Here is a 20,112-nt window from a genome sequence, read left to right on the forward strand (position 1 = left end):
TAAATAAAGTGCACTGTAGATCAGTGTACATGTTAGATTTCCAGACACAAATGAAGTGCTGGCAGGTTGAAAGAATCACTCAGGATCACACTATGATGTAGTGGTGTGGATTTAAGCAGCATACTTGTTTCTAATAGTCAAGCACCTTAGCCACACAATCACTCTGTCTTACGTGTCGGAGGAAAACACAAGGCATATTTTAGCAGGCTTCACACATTACTAATGATACTTACTATATGCCCTGATGCACATGAAGGCACACACATACATTTAAAGAAATGTATAATGTGTGACTACCGGGGTTGTAGCAATACCCTAAACCCCCAGACACAACTACACAACACAGTCCTGGGTTCACTACACGATACTTCCACAGGGTTCCAATTTACTCTTTTTCAGGCTATACAACAAAGTAATAATTTTTCTTTCTCCTTCCACATCTCCCACATGGGCTCATCCTCCTCCTGACTCTGACCACTCATTCAGGAAACCTGGCTTCTTTTACGTAGACACAGGAGTATTTCTGGTGCTACAGAACTGCACACTGGACGCACTTCCAGGTAAAGTGGAATCCCTTCAAAGAGGGTGTAATGACTACCTACTGCTTACCTTGACAGCACCCAAGAATCTTGATAGAATTGTCACATGGAAATTCAATTTCCAGCCTGCCTTGTGTGTGTCCATATGGGTGTTCCACAAGTGCAATGCTACCACTCTGTGTACAGGGGGAAAACACACCCATGGGAAGCAGACACCCTCTGCCCTTCTGTTTAGACCTCCCTTCCAGGAAAGACACCTGCACCCATCCAGGCTGGGACACCAGTCTATCCCTGCTCTATTGCGGCCTCCCTCCCTGGAAATGAGCAAGCACCCATCCTGGTCATGATGCCAGTTCATCCAGCATGGCACTCACAAAGTGAAAATAGCTGTCAGCAGTTTTAACGTCTAACTCCTGCCTGTTCCTCTTCATGCTCAGAAATGGCTGTATGGTACTAGCAGTTCACTTTTCAAGCCCCTCCAATTGCAGCTAAATATCACAAGAACATCCTATACAGTCTGCATGCTTGCAGAAAGCTGTGACAGGGTGTGTAGATAACACCATTTTGTTTCGTACGTTAAATCAAATATGATCCCACACAAAACCAGCATGTTAAGCTTGCCCGTAAAACCAGTGTAAGACTCACATGGAATCAATCTAGTGCTGAGAAACCATCAGGTACGTCTTACCTGCATTATTGGCCCCTGGGCAAAATAATGTACTGTGATCCCTGTTTTCATAGCAAAACAGAAACATACATAGGCGTCAGAAATATCATGTTTCCCTATGCTCCTGGGACCCCTGGGCAACACCCATTGTGCTCATACATTAAGATGGCCCTACAAACCTTAAGTGAAAGTGATAGGTTGCCCAAATGAAACCAGTCTGAGACAAGCTGGAGATCAATATTGTGCACACGCAAAAGTATCGCTATGTAAACTGACCAATTCTAAATGAATGTAATGATATAACACACCTAAACCAGTAATAAACAAGTACAAATAAACTTACAGTAGATAGACAAGTAGTATATATAAACAAACATATAGTTCATACACAAACCAATAAAATACAGACATGAACCAACACAGTTCATTTGCCTGAAACAAGTATTGTATAACCTGTGGCAGACAACTAGGAATCTTGCCCCACCGGGATGCCCGGAAGAGGGTCGGACCACAGGAGGGGCACTGTTTTTTCCTGGACATAAGAGTGCAGGCCCCCTGGATTCCATCAAGACCACGGAAATGGAGCTGGGGAGCTCAACCATGTGGTGACCCGTGGCCACCACCAGGGGGTGCCTGGATGGTCCTAGAGCCCTTGAGGACAGCACTTCCGCCACACCAAGAAGTGCTGCCAAACCAGGAACTGTGTATGCCCGGAGTGCTTCCGGGTGCAAGTGCTGCTGGAAGACAATCACCGAGCACCTGGAGCACATCCAGGGCGTGATAAAAGGGGCTGCTTCACTCCCATCGAGGAGCCAGAGTTGGGAAGAGGAAGACGGAGCTTGCGAGAGAGGAGTGGAGGTGGCTGAAGAGAGGAAAGGACTGAGTTTAGTGTGGGGTTTTGTGCACTGTCGTTGTGTTGTGTGCAGAATTTAAAGGTAAAATAAACCATGTGTTATGGACATTTGGTGGTGTGTCTGTCTGTGGCTGGGCTATCTTTTACAGCACACAAACCAAGAGTAAATACTCATAAACCAATAATGTGTGACCATGTAAACTAATAGATTATACAATGACACATACAACATATATATCATAAACTGCATTTTCATCAGCAAAGCGCAAGGCCCAAATAATAGTACCGACAGTACACATACAGGCAAAAATGATATTAGCAAAGAGGCATACTGGAAAAGTGCTCATCACTGCAACCAGGCTTGAAAAATCAGTTAGAAAGAATCTGGTAGGCTCCATTATATGGTTGCCACACATACGCAAGTTATTATGGACATGCGGCTGTGAAATGTGCACTCCTAATAAAATTGAAAAATTGGTGCTTATGTCCACAATAGATCTGCAAAAGTGTTAAGCCACCCCTGTATCTACCTATGCACCTTGTTGACTTCATTTGCCTCAATGTATTTAGCTTTAAATTAAATGCTATTTAAGTTGCTCATTTGATTCAATTTGCTGTCCATATTACTCTACATTTATGCAAATAATATTGTATAAGTTAGTATATTTGTTCTATACTATAGAACAATGCATTGTAAAAATCTTTATGCTGCAGGAAATTACTCAAAGTGTAATTTACATGGAAGTACATGTAGGACTGATAAATATGGATGGAATACCGACATAGTAACACGTGGTTTGTGAATAAGGTGGCCGTTGTTTCTTTAAGAGACTAATTCACCCACCTGCATAAACTGGACGAGAAAAAGTCTGAAGGGATCAACGGCTAACTGGGTGTAGCAGCGAGGAAGTAAAATGCATGCGCCTCAAGTGTTCACTTTTTATATGTAGTTTTAATCATTTGAAGGGTTTTAATTTTATATGGGAATTTTAAGTATTTTTGTACATATGTATGTATTTTTAAGGGTTAAGGTATCTATCTTACTAAACCACAGTTAATTTATGCACGGTGGACGCACCGAGGCGCATGCGCACTGCGGCCTTGGCGCCCGCCCCCACAGTCCAGAGTCAAACGCAGCGGCATCCCAAAACGCGGCGGCGCCCGCCCCAGAGTCAAACGCAGCGGCTTTCCAGAGTCAGTAGGGGGCGCCCAAAACCAAATAACACAACGTGCTGCGCCGTGGCGCCCGCCCCAGAGTCAAACGCGGCGGCTTCCCAGAGTCAGTAGGTGGCGCCCAAACAACATGGATAAAAACAATGAACGAAGGCGCCCACACAAAGAAACCGCTTTAGTTCAAATGGGGTTGTTGAATTACTGGAAACCTTACCATGCCTACGACCTGTGAACTAAACCTGAGGTAAAGCGTGCATGCCAGGTTGTACAGCTGCCCGGACGCGACCGGCCACACCACCGCATATACGACGACACAGCCATAAAAAAACAAAAACGAGACTGCATGAAGAAAAACAATAACAGAAGCGCGTTGAAATGAACTGTCCCAGGACGCACCCACCCTCCATGATATTTCATCACGCACCGGCTTCCCCCATGGGAATGGCCCATACTGCTTTCGCCTGTGTTGACAAATATTGCATCGGATTGGAACAGTGCACCCTGAGCCAAATCACCACCGCAAATGTGCCCAAATGTACGTGTTACCTCTAGATGACGCAGTATATCAACCACAGAGCTAATAATGAGAAACATAGCTGAAGTCATAAACAATCACCCATTACCAAACTCTATAAAAATGCTACATGAGGTTGAAAGAGAAGCCAATGCAAAAGCAGAGGCGGACGGTGTGGCACCAACTACAATTGCCTTAGTGATAATAAAGGACAAAGAACAGGATCCTAGACTATACAATGTTCCCATCGTTAATGAGGTGGCAATTGTGTTTCAAAGTGATGACGGTGAGCCTCCGTTTCACCGCGATATTGTCATGCATTTACGTCCTGATGGAAACAAGGCGCCTACAACGCGCTTCTGAAACACCACAACCACACGAGTCACATCTCCAAAAAGAAACCGCTTTAGTACAAATGCCTTTATTTAATTAAATGACATTTCCCAGGACGCACCCACCCTCCATGAGGTGATTGCCATTCTTGGATTTGCGATTCTTTCGAGAATCGCGGGCTTGCTGGTTTTAACTAATTGTAAGTTTTGTACAGACAATGGGGTTTGTCACGTTTTTCTTACTCGGTTCATGATAGTGTTAGATTAATTTTTTGATTTTGTTTTTCCTCATTTTATTATCTTTTCACCAGTTCTTGTGGGGTTTTATTGCACATTGCAGAATTCATTTATATTCACGTTTTTCTGGAAGGCTTATTTGTATGACTTCATAAAAGCATGAGCATTTGTTATATTTAATGCCAGACTTGTACTACATACAGTATGGACTATTCCATTACAGTTTGTTGCTAAAGCACTTGCTCTCTTAATTGTGGCCAATACTGACAATGAATGATCAGCGGAAAGACCACAAAAGCAAATGACACTGACGGTCATCTACTGCGCAGTTGTCTGCGATTTAATTACAATCAACAAAAATAGAAGAGCAAGATAAAAACAATAAATTCCCATGTAAAACCACCTATCATTTAATATAACACGTTTGTAATTTATGAACACACCTTGGACCGGTAGTTTGCTTAGCTTAGTTAATACAGAAGTCAAATTAAAAAGATTTTTTGCAGCCATTGCCCGGGCAAGAGTGAACCAGAAAACAACACTTAAACAACCCAAGGGCAGCCTTTGCCCCCCACCCCCGTCATTTTGATGTGACCCAAATCATGTTAGCTTTATCCTTATCTTTTGTGGCAATAGTCTGTACCGACTGTTGGCAAAGAGATAAAACGATTACTGTATTTGAATTTGACCTTTTAATAACAGATATTCTCTCGACCCAATAATCACACCATAACAGGATTTTATTTTTATTTTCTTTCTCAGCATGTCAGTAGTTTCAAATTCATAGTATAACATTGTAAGGCATTTCACAACTGCTTCAGTGATTTTAATACAAAGACAAGCTTGTTTCTCCATCTCATTACACACGTTCTGATGAATATTCAGCATGCACTGAGCTCCCCGAGCTGCAGTGGTATTCCCCGTATTCTATTTTAGTGTTATTACCTCGAGTGACAGTAAACTCTACCGGCACCCTCACAGACATTTCTTTTCTCAGGACATTAACAGTCAGTTTTGTATGTGGAGGGATTTTCACAGGGAGGGTGAGTTCGGTCTTCTCTCTTGAAGTTGTTGATTCGGTTTTCCCTTTTTCAACAGAGAAGGTGTTGGAAACCGAGATGCTGGTCTCCATTCCTACACCAGGCACGATATCAAGGGAGAATGTGGTACCAACAGTAATGGTGGTGGAGTTGCTGAAGGTGATGCTCTGGCTGACGTAGGTTTCATACTCTTTGGTGGCGGTTGAAGAAAATGACTGCTCAGTGTCCGATTTATTAACTCCAACCAGCTCGTCGATCTTCACATTCCTCTCCGATTCCTTGATCATTTTCTCCCACTGAATGTTGGCTTTCACTGTAGGGGAGCCGTACTGCAGCGGACGAAGAGAGGAGAGCTGATCGTTGAAGCCGAAGTTACAGTAGTTGGGCGCTCTTTCCCCTGCACGAGCGATGATCTGCCGGCCTCCGCGGTTCACGTCCTCATACAGGACCCAGGCGCCTCTGTGCACAATGTGGGACGAGGCTTTGTCATTGAAGTCAGCAAAGCAGAGGTTCGTTTCAGTAATGATGTCTTTACTTCTTCCACCATAATTAACGTCTTCATAAAGGGAGATCGAAGGGTCATCTAGGTTGTCAGTGATTAGTTGTAAGGAAGAAAAAGTATCATTCATGGCCACACTGGCATACTGCCCTTCTTCATATACAATCTGACGGCCTTGGTAGTTAACGTGTTCATAAGCTATCCAAGGCATGCCGATTACCTTGATCGAGGAAATGCAGTCATTGAAGTTTTCGGTAACCAGACTGGGAACGTCTCTGGTGAACTCTTTGCTGAGCCCCTTGAAGTCATTGTGCTCGTAGATGATGATTTTACTCATAGCGAAGAAGGCTTAGGTTTGTTTTCGGCTGCAAATCGGAGGTATCTGGAAGACCAGAGCTGGCTGGAGTGACATCTGGCTGCTGAGTCTCAGGATTTATACACGAAAGTCAGCGGACCCTCCCAGAAACAGAACACGCCTTGCAGTCGCCAGCTCGGAATTTTAATTGATTAATTATCTCTGATCTAAATCGCCGTCTTAGGTATAATTATTTTAAATATTGAAGAAATCTTCCAATAATAAACGAATATTGAGCTATGCATATATGCAGTGTTCAAACTTTGTATTACTGGTATGGCAGTCAACAACTGAATCAGTGCGGGGAAGAGCAGGACTGGCTGTGAAGCCAAAATTAAGTGTTGTCCTCTTTCATTTACATATAATCTACAACTTCATAATGTGAAATGTGTGAAAATTCTTGTATCATTGTTGGGTCTTAAATGATGTTTACTATTTATAAAGTAAAATATTCAAAGATGTTCTTTATATGAAGAATTTTATTGGCAATTTGTATTCCTGCATCAAATAAGATAGGGTGTTGTATCGTGTTACCCATGGATGCAATGAGAAATCAAGCAAACATTTCATCTTTAACTGGCTAACTGAATTGTCATTATGTTTGACTTCTCATTCCTGCCCCAAGAGGAACATTTAAGCTTTAGAAGTTGAAACGCAGCATTTAAATAATGTGACGGGGCTGAAAAATCGCAAAATATGTCAGATAAACTCAAATTGGTATGACTGTCTTGTGTTATAAACTTGATTTTGATTTGCATAATTTGATTCATTATTATTTTTTCAGCAAAACAGTAAAGGGATGTTTAATTTTATGCACCATACATTTTATGTTGAACTACATCTTTTGTTTACATTACATGTTGGACTGAAGTCAAATAAATAAATGAATAAATAAATATTGGGCAAGATGATGCACTTTACTCAGTTTATGAGCTGCGCACCAGCTTAGCAGGACATTGTTGTGGCTCTCCTTGCGCACAAACTCGTTTTTCTCGTTTACACTTTAATGGTCTCCAGTTGAGCAGCTTCTGGCTTTCCATACCAAGGACTGGCTCCAGATGTCTGTGACCAGCCCAGAAATAATCAGATGGTAAAACACAGAGCACCGATTGATTTAAATCGAGAAATTGGCGCCAGCTGTCTGTCCTGTAATGGCTCCAGGTTTCCAGCATACTTATTAAGATTGCCCAGCTAATTTTTTGGGAGAGTTTAAAAGCTGACGTTAAATAAAATGTAACATCTTTTAGCGTCTTCAATGTCATTGAGGCATTTCTTTTTATACATACACACTCACTTCTGTTTAATCAAAGTCCGGCCACGTTGAGGCCATGGCTTATCCTGCCAGCACCAGCCAAATGGCAGGAAACTACCATGGACGGGGTGCCACTCCATCGCAATGCCCACTTCACGAATACACTAACATGATGAACTTTGGAATCACTAGTCAAGCTAACCTACATGTGCACGAAAATATGAGAAGAAAATCAAAATACCGAGGGAAACCCAAACAGATATGAGAGAACATACAAACCCCACGCAGCGAATGACCGGCTTTGGTGTTTCACAGGCAAGGCGCTACGTCAAGGAAGCAACACCGTAAAGCGCTGTGCTCTAGCCTGCTCTCCCAATCTAACAGCGATTTTAACGTGAAAGTAATTTAAGGTGTTATTTTCCTGCTTGCTATTATTATTATTATTATTATTATTATTATTATTATTATTATTATTATTATATTTGCTTTATATACAGCGAATATTTTGTAATGATAATATTCGAAAACGCATTTGATTTCTTTTTACTAAACAAAAAAAGATAAAAATGATTTTACTGCGGGATTGGCCCTTTCACGTTTTATTCTCAGTTCCTGGACAGATAAGCAGTTAGTATGAAGGACGTGCAAACAGCAACATCACCGGTCTTTTGGAAATTCGCGTCACCTTCTTGATTGCAGCACGCGCTATATATTTTATTCTTATCATCTCCTGGGCATCGCTATTGTGCCAGTAGACGTTTGTAACATATTTAAATACCATATTTAGACTTACTCAAACATATATAGCTAAGACGAATTGCCACTATCGCCCCCCAAACCGCCCCTTTGGTGTGCAGTTTTCGAACAGTCCTGACGACAAACCCCATAAGGTGAACCACCTCAGGATCCCAAATTAGGACCCGAGTGCAGCTGAAGAAAATAATTATAAAACAATGTACAGGACTTTTCTTTAAATTTAGAAGCAGCAAGCGCGAACAGTTTGCTCTTTGCTCAGTTCACTGCAACCCGCAGCCAGAGCGGACACAAAACGGTGGTCTTTCATTAAATTCCACTTATGCTACAATTGGTTACATTTCTTTTGCTTTTCCAATCAGAGCACAGGCAGGTCAAGTGATTTGCTCATGGTCACACAGTGTCAGACGCGGGATATGAACCCACAACCTCAGGGTTTGAAGTCCAAAGTCTTAACCACTACAGACCTCAAACTGCCCAAATGAAAATGAGAGTTCATGTGTGATCGTTCTCAGATGGACTGGTACCCCATTTTTCAGGGCTGATTTCTGTCTTGTACTACTGGGATTGGCTCCAGTCCACCATGATTCTAAATTCGATTAATTAGTTTGATAATATTATGTATTGTTGCCAGTCTTTATTCTCTTAACCGGTATAAGAAAACCCCCAAATATGATACTGTTCGACTCGTCTTTATGTGTAGTTATTACAAAACATCAAGCTTTTGGGGGTTCCCCTTTTTGGCCTTCTACATCAGGGAAATTTGTGGACCATATGTTATGCAGGAAATTACACCCTTATGTTAAAGTGTAAATCAATGGATGCCTAAACAGCACAAAATAATCGGAAGGACTTGAAGTTGTGTGTGCTATACATCAACCGACTACAGGGGCTAGTTTTATGCTTTTTGTGTCGTTTTATGCGGTTTCAAGGTTGCTGATAATGAATATGATACATTCTGTTATACCTAATTCTTTTTATCTGTGGTCCTAGCCCTCTACGAACCACTTCCAGAAGGTTAAAAATGGCAAACTTCAAACAAGCATAAGGGGTATCATTTTAATTTATTTTAAGGTCAGTGATTACAAATACGTTGTTTTTTCTTTTTTTGATCCTTTACTAGAAATCTAGTCCTCTATGGACCTCTTTCAGAGAGTGAAAAAGATAAATTTCTATTACAATTGCGAACATTTAGAATTTAAACATTTAAATCGAAGCACACATTTTTAATATCTCGCACAACTATTCTTATTTATTATTTGTATGTACTTCTATATGTCATGAAGTAAAACATGATACAGTATTTCTTATAAACACCCCAAATTTGGCCAGCTTATGGTAACTGAGACTTTATTTTTTATATCTCTGTAATGCTTTAATATTTTCTATTTCCTGAATATCTTACGGAGTTGGAACAGCCATACACAATGACAGCACAATAATTAATACTGTACAGTATATCGGTGTTTCGCAACCTTTTTTCTGTGGCGACACAGTTTTTAGAACCATAAATATAACAAGGTATCCCACTGTTTTAACGCATTCCATCTCCTACATGTGCGGATCTGCCCGAAGGGGGCGGGACAACAGGAGAAGCCAATAAAGAAGCAGCTCTGTGATGAGCGTTCGCAGCCTGGCGCTTAGTGAGCACTTTGGCACCTCCCACCTGCTCCATCCCTTTGCCGGCCCCTCTCTGCCTCAGAGGTAACTCTTATGTCCACTATCCACCAGTCCTGTGAGACTCACTGGCGACCACACACCCAGGCAGATGGACTCTAGCAGCCAGAAGATACGTCTAAACGCTGTGTCTACAACATAGCAACCACAATGCTATTTTTATGCCAGTTTCTCCATGTACTCCTGTCCTCCTCAGACAGGTTTTGACCACCCGAAGAGGTTGTCCCACTCTGGTTCAGACCCAGGTGCAGTACACTATTATTTCCATGGCACACCTGGGTAGCTCTCGCATCACACACTGGTTGAAAACACTGCTGTATGTTATGGTTCCTTTGCCCTGTTTAAATTCATTTTCACATAGAACATACTCTCTTCAATATTTGAAAGTAAGTCAATTAAATTCAAATTAAAAATTACAGATTTCTCCTTCTGTTTATTATCTGGTATGGTGCAGTTAAGTTAAATAAATTTTTTTTTTTTACTTCTGGGCGTATTTCTTTCTTTCTTTCTTTCTTTCTTTCTTTCTTTCTTTCTTTCTTTCTTTCTTTCTTTCTTTCTTTCTTTCTTTCTTTGCCTTGGCCTGTTGCAGCTGACAACACAACCTTGAGGTCCCAGTGTCTCTAAACCCAGTAACACCATCTATAGAATGGAGAACATCTGAATTACTATTTGCCTTGTTACTGCATTTCTATCTCCATATTATGTACAGTAATTGTGCATCTGCTGTGATTTTTTTCTATTTCTCATTCAGTGTAATATTTAGCATAAAATTATTTATTATGTTTTTTATAGTTCAGTTTAAAACTTTTTCCATTTTTGGTCAATCTGTTTTCCCAATTTCTTTTTCAGAGAATTGTCTGGTAAATAATGAATGACAACACATTATTTCTTTAAATGATAATATTACTTTGTAATATACTGCATGTAAGTGGATGATGTCATACTTAATTTTTTTTGAAGGTTTGATTTTTTTTCCCTTTTCGTGATTTCTGACTTTAGACTCTAAGGTGGGTAACACCAATACCTGTTTGTCCAGTTTAATAATTGACGTTGCACTATTGCATGTAATGGCTCAGTGGCCTTTAATCAGATTATTTAGGTAAGCAGGCACTCCCAATACTTTTCCTTGATTACGGGGTGAGGGTCTTTTAACACTTTATAGCTCCACTAAATTCCTGAGTACTGAAATCCTTCTTACTGGAACAAATGGCTGCCTTAGGACAATTGCTCTGGCTTGATTCCCACTCATAAGAAGGCAGTAGTCATCTTGTTCTTAAGGTAAATGGTAAATAAACTACAAAGGAGGACACAAATATAAAAAAAACAGTGGGTGAGTGTGGGTGATTCATTTACTTTACACATTTTGTTTCTGAGAAAAGCTCCAGCTCCTCAGATAAAGATGATATAAAAATTGGTTGAGTAAAAAGTAGTCTGTTGGTTACCGTAAGTGAAAGCTCATTGATCAGATTCAGCCGAGGGCTGCAGGAGGCCAAAGTTCATTCTGGCAGAAAAAGCAATAAGACATAATTCCATCGTATTTGGGATGCCAGTCCATCACAGTGGGCACTCACTGACCACTTTGCTGGTTCAAATAAATCAGAGCTGCATGTATTTGAAATGTGAAAGAAAACTGGAGCTTCCAGAGAAAGTCTACATACAGTGTAAAGTAATGTTACAGTGGTAATGACAGGCAAACCTGTAGAATACAATAAGATAGAAAGACATAAAGATAAAGAGATCATAATAAAGGTAATAAAGATCACTGCTACCATTAACTAGAAAAGCATTTGCAATTTCCACTGGAACTGAAACTGTGTTACTATAGACCAGGGCCTTTGATAGCAAACAGCAGAGCATGGAGTTTCAGGAAAAAAATCCTTTGGTTTTTTGGCCACAAAAGCTGAAATAGAAAGAAGCTTTTAGACATCAGACTATGAGTGTGCAATCAGCTATACACATGCAAAAGGAAGAGCAAAAGGGGAATGATTTCCCTTCAAGACTTAACTGATAATCTCTATTTTGACGCTCAGTTAAAAATCATTCTCAATGTACCAACTCATTACAAGGTCCACTTGTGTTAATAATAAAATAATGTCCAGGGCATTCTTTTAAATTTAGAAGCATCGAGCATGATCATTATGCGTTTTGCTCAGTTCACTGCACCTCGTACTCACAGCGGACTTGAACCAGTGCTCTTTCATTAAATTCCACATATATGTTCTCTTATATGTTCTCAAGTGATAAAGAATTGTTTACAACTGCATTTTGCAATTGCTTCATTTCTACATATAAAAAAACAAACAAAAAAACCCTGCAGATCTACCAATCACCGGTGAATTCTGGATTTCTCACACATCTCCGTTGATGTGCCTATTATGCTAATTACATTTACATTTACTTAATTGGCTGACGCCTTTATTGAAGGTGAATTACAACATTTATGATACAATTGGTTACATTTCGTTTGGTTTTCCAATCGGAGCACAAGCAGGTCAAGTGACTTGCTCATGGTCACACAGTGTGAGCAAAGGGATTTGAAACCACAACCTCAGGGTTTCAAGTCCAAAGCCTTAACCAGTACAGATCCCAAACTGCCTACATGTAAATGTGAAGTCGTGTGTGAGTGTTCTCAAATGGCTTGGTACTCCATTTGCCAGGGCTGATTCCTGTCTTGTACTGTACTGCTGGAATTGTCTCCAGAACCAATGAGCTTGAATTAGATTAATTGAGTTTGATAATATTACTATATTAATATTGCAGTTCACTGAGGTGGATAAGTTCTAATTCAGCTTTAGCCAAGTATTCTGGAGAAATCGGGCTTGGTTTTAAAGTCAGTTTATACCTTTTCATATGCTTTGTGATGAGTGATTTTTGTTCTTCTGGATTACTTTTAGTCTGACTGACTTCTAGTTGAAATGTTTTTCTTTCATTTCTTAAGTGCAGCAGTATGTCTTTAAACTTGAGAAGCCAAAGCACTGCTTTCTTCAAGCGTAGCCATTCTGAAAAGTGGGTGATTAGTTTGTTGATGGGTTCGGTCGCCACCTCTATTCTTGTCATGTTGACTGCACTTGTTTTAACTTCTGGATCATCTTCAAAAAGTGAATCGTTCAGTTGATCTAGTCTTTTTGGCTATTCATGTTCGGGTTTCAATAGGAAAATTGGACCTTATGATGCTTTTGAGAAAGCTTTCTAATGAAAGGTAAAGAAAAGTTAGGCGCTTTCAAAACTGGTGCTGACGTAACGGCCAGCTTTAAGTCACTAAATGTAGCGCCTGTCTTATCAGTCCATACCACGTTGCTCTTCTTTGTCAAATCAGTTAACGGCTCCGCTCTCTCTGAGAATCGGGGCACAAACCAGCGGTAGTACCCCACTAAGCCAAGAAAGGCTTGGACTTGCTGCTTGGTTCGTGGACTGAGCCACTTCAATATGGCATCTACTTTGGAGCACTGTGGCTTCATGGTACCCAGACCCACTAGGTAGCCTAAATATTTGGCTTCGTTTAATCCAAAGAAACATTTCATGGGATTAATCTGAAGTCTAGCCTCACCAAGTGTCCATAATACCACTCAAACCTGCTGTAGGTGTTCCTTCCACGTGCTGGAATAGATGACCGCATCATCCAGGTAGGCAGCACTATACGAGTTATGAAGCCGGAGCACTTTATCCACCAGGCGCTGGAAAGTCGCAGGAGCCTTGTGTAACCCAAATGGAAGGACACGATACTGCCAGTGACCACGAGGGGTGCTAAATGCAGTCTTAACCTTTGCGGAGTCTGTTAAAGGAACCTGCAAGAACCCCTTTGTCATGTCAAGCGTGATGAAGTATTTAACCTGTTCTAGCCTCTCAAGGAGGTCGTCCACTCGTGGCATCAGATAAGGATCAAACTGGGAGACTTGATTAAGTCGACGGAAGTTATTGCAAAACCTTCAATTTTCGTTAGGCTTACTGACCAAGACGATGGGACAAGGACCAGGGACTATGACTTTCTTCTATCACTCTTAGTTCCAGCATGCGCTTGATCTCAAGTTCCACATCAGCTTTTTTTGCCTCGGGAAGTCGATATGGGAGTTCTCAAACTATAACCCCGGGTTCTGTCACAATATCTTGTGCAATCAGAGAGGTCCTCCCTGGTTTTTCACTCAATACCTCCGGGATGAACAAGATAAGTGATTCCAGCTCCTGTCACTGTCTAGGATTTAAATCTGCAACGAAGTTAAGGTTTATTCATATGACCAAAGAGTGAGCGAGGCTGACTGAAGAAAGGATCTGGATCCCTGGTCCTTCCACTGTTTCAGCAGATTTACATGATAGACCCGCTCGCTCAGTCGAAGATGGGGTTATTTCACCAAATAGTCAACAAGTCTTTTCCTGTCCTTAACTTCATATGGACCTTGCCAGTGGGCTAGTAGCTTAGAATGGGAGGTAGGAACAAAGACCATGACTCAATCTCCTGAGTGGGACTCCCAGAGAGACGTGCCTCGGTTGTAATATCGGGCCTGTGCTGTTTGTGCCTCTTCCAGATGATTTTTAAGTAGGGGACGAATTTTTTCAAATCTATCTCGTAACTGTGTGATATATTCTAATATGTTTCTAGAGTGAACAGCCTCTTCTTCCCACCCTTCTTTTAAAATATCCAATATGCCACGGGGTTGTCTTCCATACAATAATTCAAAAGGTGAGAACGCCGTAGAGGCTTTTGGTACTTCCCGATATGCAAAAGGACGAGAGAGAGGAGCTGGTCTCAGTTCTTCCTCCTCGCTGACTACCTTGAAAAGCATTTATTTGAGAATCTGATTAAACCTCTCTACTAGACCATTGGTTTGAGGATGATACACCGCGGTCTTCAAGTGCTTTATTTTAAGTAACTTGGCCATTTCCCTGAACGTCTCCAAGGTAAAAGGTGTCCCTTGGTTTGTCAGGACTTCTTTAGGGATGCCGTCTCACGCAAAGACCCTTACCAATTCCTGTGCGATGGCTTTAGATGTAGCTGAGCGCAATGGGATATCGATAAGCATAAAATATATTTGTGTCCTCGAGAAGAGGGCTCCAGAGGTCCTACTATGTCAACCCCAATTCTTTCAAGGGGCACATCAATTAGGGGAATGGGAATGAGAAGAGCACGGTCCTGCCTAGGAATTTGTCGCAATTGTCGCAATTAACACTCCGGACAGGACGTACAAAAGCAATGAGCAATGAACCTCCTCATTGATTCCCAGCCAATAAAATCGTAATAAAAGCTTAATCTTTAAAGTTTTTTCGGTACCCAAATGGCCTCCTAGGAGGTGGGCGTGTGCTAATTTACAAACCTGCCGTCGGAAGGTCCGTGGAATTAGCAGCAACTTCCACACCTGTCCCTCATGCTCCACTACCCGATACAAAAGATTGTTTTCTAAAACAAAGTGAGGACCCTGTGGCATGGGCTAATGAGTGCTCTGGCCATTGACAAGAACAAATGCATTTTTCACAAATTTAAGGAAATCGTCATTCCACTATTTCCTTTTAAAAGAAGCCGGTGTTTCTCTAAACTGATACTCTAATATAGAGAGAGGGTCAGGGTCTGACCTCAATTGGCATGGTTTCCTCCCACTCCATTGCAGCGTTGGTGGATGATGTTTCTGCCAGCGATGGCCTGGGAATTACCACATCACACTAAGTGGCTGCATCGTCTCTCTCCGTCGGCTGTTTACACAGCATAGAAGCAGCTTGAGACTGCTCACCCCCATCTATAATTAAGCATAATTTTACCTTAGGAGTGGAAAGTGCCCAAACGCTTTTAACTTTAGACCTGTCCCGCCCCAGTATCACTGGAGATGGTGGATTTGGAAGGAGCGAAATGGCCAACTTTCTTAGTGATCCTTCATAGTTGATGACACAGGTGGCGGACCTGTACCAGCGGGTGTCTCCGTGGATGCAAGTTAGACCAGTCTTAACTTTTATCCATTGTCACAGTAACACAAATCAGCAGGCAACAATGGAAATGTTGCTGCTGGAATTGAAGAAGATCTCGGTTTTAAATCTGTTTGCAATTACCACTCCTGTATTTGAAATATTCAGGGGATTTGTCAGAGCACACCACCCTTCCTCCCCCAACCAACCAAGGTCGCCGAATTTTCAGGATGTAATTCGTCTGGGTTTGACTAAGGGACGGTTCTGCCTTCTCAGATTGCAAGGGCCGTCCTGCATGTTTCTACAAGCTCTATGAGTTCTACCATGTTTTTGAATTGCCCCCAGACCGGCTGGGTGAAGCCATCAGTATTTTATTTAGAAACAGGTAGTAGGCCACCTGTTCCACTATTTGATGTGCATTATTTTCATTTGACCATAGCCACTGCCCCATTTTTGCCCACAAGGAGAAGCCCTGTTTGTGGGTTGGCCTCTCTGGGTCAAATTTCCACCATTTTATTTTCCCCACCTGCCAGTCTGGGGCACCCCCAAGTTTCTCTAAGGACTCTGCCTTAGTGGGGAGAAAGGCACTGTCCTCCAGGAGAGCATAATAAGCTCCTTTTGCCTCCCCCATCTGGACCAGCCCAATCCTGTGAGCCCCTCCTGCACACTACCCGTTTCTCTCAGTTTGCCTGGTTAAGTGTACTGGGAGCAGAATCTGCACATGGGTCTGTCTGAAACACAGGACACACTCCTCCATTCGCAAACACAGCCACGGTACTTTCCCACCTAGATACGCGTTAGGTCCGGGTCCTGGCTCCTCAGGAAATCCATAATCCTGCTGGCTACACCAGTTGTCAGAAGAATTAACAAAACAACCACAGAAAGTTTGGGGCAGCCACCCGTATATTATTTACTGGCTGCAAATTGGAGTAAATGATCACACTAGATATGCATAGAACAGAATCAAGAACAGAACTGCCTTGATGTCAAAACAATGGCGGTTTTAAGGCAGACCGGAGGAAGTGATGTCATCTCTGTGCCCGGAACTGAAAGTAATGTCGCTAACCCTGTGACTGGAAGTGACATCATCTCTGGGTCCAGAACCAGAAGTGTCGATGACCCCATGACCGGAAGTGAAGTCATCTCTGTGGCCGGAACCAGAAGTGACGTCATTGACGTCATTTCCCGTAACTCGTCTGCAGAGGAGTGAGAGAAATAGATAGTGAACTACGCCATCCCCTGGTTTGGTATGGAATTACGCTCATTCAGGCCCTTTAGCTGCCTCCCATGTGCATGTGTGTGACAACAGCTTTATGGTGAGGGGACGCTGGCGCACGCATGTTGTTGCCGCTCCTCCCTGTAAACAACACTTCTCACAAAATTCGCCTAATTCTACACTTTCTTACGTTTGTTTTATTTCTTTAACCTTAAAAATATCTGTCCCTCTATCCTTTCTGGATCCATTTTTGATCTTTTACTGTCTGCACCTATTCCATCAACACTAGATAGTTTTGTTCACCACTATAACTCAGCCCTTCACTCAGCATTAGATAAAACAGCTCCTTTAAAACATAAGGAGGTTTCCTTTAAACGTTCAGCTCCTTGGTATAACTCAGAATTGCGATCTATGAAAGCAGCTGGCCGACGCCTTGAGAGAATGTCACGTAAGACTGGCCTCACCGTGCACATCCAGGCTTTCTCTGACCACCAAAGAGCTTACAGAGAAGCACTAACTTCTGCCAAGAACACCCATTATGGCAGAATAATAGAAAGTAGCCATGATAACCCAAGGGTTTTGTTCTCTGTAGTTAATAAACTACTCGAACCCGCATCTGGTCCAACTACCTCTTCTACTGAAGTCTGTGAGGAATTCCTCCACTTTTTCCGTAACAAAATTAAAGATCTAAATAATTCAACCAACATAAATACATCATCTGTTTATATCTCTCCCTGTTTTCCCACTCCATCCAGCTCCTTCTCTAAGTTCTCACCAGTCACATCTGCGTTTGTTAATGACCTGCTTTATAAGATGAGGCCGACTACTTGTGTACTGGACCCCATCCCCACCACACTACTTAAATCCTGACTTCATGCCATAATCCCGACTGTTACAACAATAATAAACTCATCCCTTGACACTGGCTCTGTGCCGCTCACTTTTAAAATTGCTTCTGTAACCCCAACGTTAAAAAAGTCTGGCCTTGATGCTGACAATCTTAACAATTTCCGGCCTATTTCCCACTTACCTTTCCTGTCAAAAGTTCTTGAGCGTGTTGTAGTTTCCCAACTCACCAATTACCTAACCTCTAATAATTTGATGGAACCCTTTCAGTCTGGTTTCAGGGCACGGCACAGCTGTGAAACTGCTCTGCTACGGGTAACCAATGATTTGCTTATGGCAGCAGACTCTGGACAAACCAGCATATTAATTCTGTTAGACCTCAGTGCAGCATTTGACACTGTCAGACATGACATCCTACTGTTCAGAATGGAGAACATGCTGGGTATCTCTGGCACTGCCCTCCAGTGGTTCAAGTCCTATCTGACTGATAGGCAAGAGTTTGTTAGTCTTGGCAACAGTAGATCCAGCTCAGCGCCAGTCACACAAGGAGTCCCTCAGGGCTCTGTCCTCGGTCCTCTGCTTTTCTGTATTTATATGCTTCCCCTTGGCCATATTATCCGTAGTTATGGATTGGGTTATCATTTTTATGCAGATGATACTCAGCTCTACTTCAATGTTAAAAGTGGAACTTCATCAGAGCTTTCTCAGCTCACAACCTGCCTTAGTGAAATTAAAACCTGGATGGAGCAGAACTCTTTAAAATTAAATTGCAATAAAACTGAACTCCTGCAAATTGGGACTAAAATGCAACTTAATAAAATGAGCTCCTTCCCAGTCCATCTTGGCAGTGATCTCATCAGACCTGCCTCTACTGTAAAAAATCTTGGTGTCATTTTTGACTCCTCCCTCACTTATTCCGCCCACATAAATCACATTAAGAAACTTTCTTACTTTCACCTCCGTAACATATCCCGTGTTCGCTCCTTCCTCTCCTTCTCTAATGCTGAGAAACTTGTCCATGCTTTTATCACATCCCGCATCGATTATTGTAATTCCCTACTGGCAGGTGCCCCTTCTAATCTTATATCACAGCTCCAGCTTATTCAAAACTCAGCTGCAAGAGTCCTTACTCGAGCCAGCAGCAGCGAGCACATCACACCCATCCTGCTCCGCCTTCACTGGCTCCCTGTGTCCTACAGAATCGAATATAAAATCCTACTAATAACCTACAAAGCTTTAAATAACCTCGCGCCAAACTACATCAGTGACCTTCTCCATCACTATGTGCCTGCCCGCCCACTAAGGTCCTCTGATTCTGGTAATCTTGTTGTGCCCGTCACTAATCTACACTCCATGGGTGACAGGGCCTTCAGCTGTATAGTGCCCAGATTCTGGAATGACCTACCAAAATTAATCAGGTCAGCTGACTCCATGAATTCTTTTAAAAAACAACTCAAAACTCATCTGTTCAGGAAGGCTTTTAGCTCTACTTGACTTTATTACCTTTTTCTCAGTTTACTTCTCTGTCAAGATGCTCATGTAACCTGTATGTGTGTGCGAGACCATCAATTATGTTGTCTGTTTTTTTTTTTTTTTCAGAATTTACTGTCTTAATCTTCTTTGTTTATTTATCTGGTTTGTACAATGCTATATACTGTATATTCTGCCGTTCTTTATTTATTCTGTAAGTGCCTTGAGCATGGGAAAGGCGCTATATAAATAAAATGTATTATTATTATTATTATTATTATACACTATTAGTAGTATTTTAAAGTCGATTCTAAATGACATGAGTAACCAATGTAACAACACTAAAACTGGTGAGATGTGCTCAGATTTTCTTTTTCTAGTTGAGACACTTGCTGCTATGTTCTATATTAATTAATGTGTTCATAGATATTTCTATTAGAAGTGCATTACAATAATCTAGCCAACTGAAAAGAAAACCATGAATTAATCAAGCTCCCTGATACATTGGAGACTAATAAAACCTCTGGACATGACAGTATTTAACCAATTGCACTGAAAGGAATGAAAGACATCACCTATAAAACCTTACCAGGCATATTTAAACACTCCCTTCAGAATAGAGAAGCACCGGAGGAATGGAAAGCTCCAAATGTGACTGCAGTATTTAAGAAGGGAGATTAAATGTTTGCTGATAGTAAAGACTATTAAGTCTCATTTCTGTGACATGCAAAATTGCAGAAACTATAATAAAATATAAATTAACAAAGTACTTACATGAAAATAACATTCTAAATAACAGCCAG

The 20,112-nt window shown here is 41.6% G+C and overlaps 1 protein-coding gene and 1 long non-coding RNA gene across 2 annotated transcripts in view; one reads left to right on the forward strand and one right to left on the reverse strand.

Moving 5' to 3' along the window:
- Positions 1-6,271, reverse strand: part of LOC114655950 (epidermal differentiation-specific protein-like) — a 324,209-nt gene extending 317,938 nt beyond the window's left edge. The window contains exon 1 of the mRNA XM_028807288.2: positions 5,261-6,271. Within this exon, the coding sequence (XP_028663121.2) occupies positions 5,261-6,191 (931 nt within the window). The 5' untranslated portion in view covers positions 6,192-6,271. The remainder of the gene's footprint in view (positions 1-5,260) is intronic.
- LOC127528991 (uncharacterized) overlaps positions 1-20,112 on the forward strand; it is a 195,117-nt gene that overhangs the window by 95,525 nt on the left and 79,480 nt on the right. The gene's annotated exons all lie outside the window — the stretch shown is intronic.

Source organism: Erpetoichthys calabaricus, chromosome 8 (genome assembly GCF_900747795.2).
Source record: "Erpetoichthys calabaricus chromosome 8, fErpCal1.3, whole genome shotgun sequence".
Classification (NCBI taxonomy): Eukaryota; Metazoa; Chordata; class Cladistia; order Polypteriformes; family Polypteridae; genus Erpetoichthys; species Erpetoichthys calabaricus.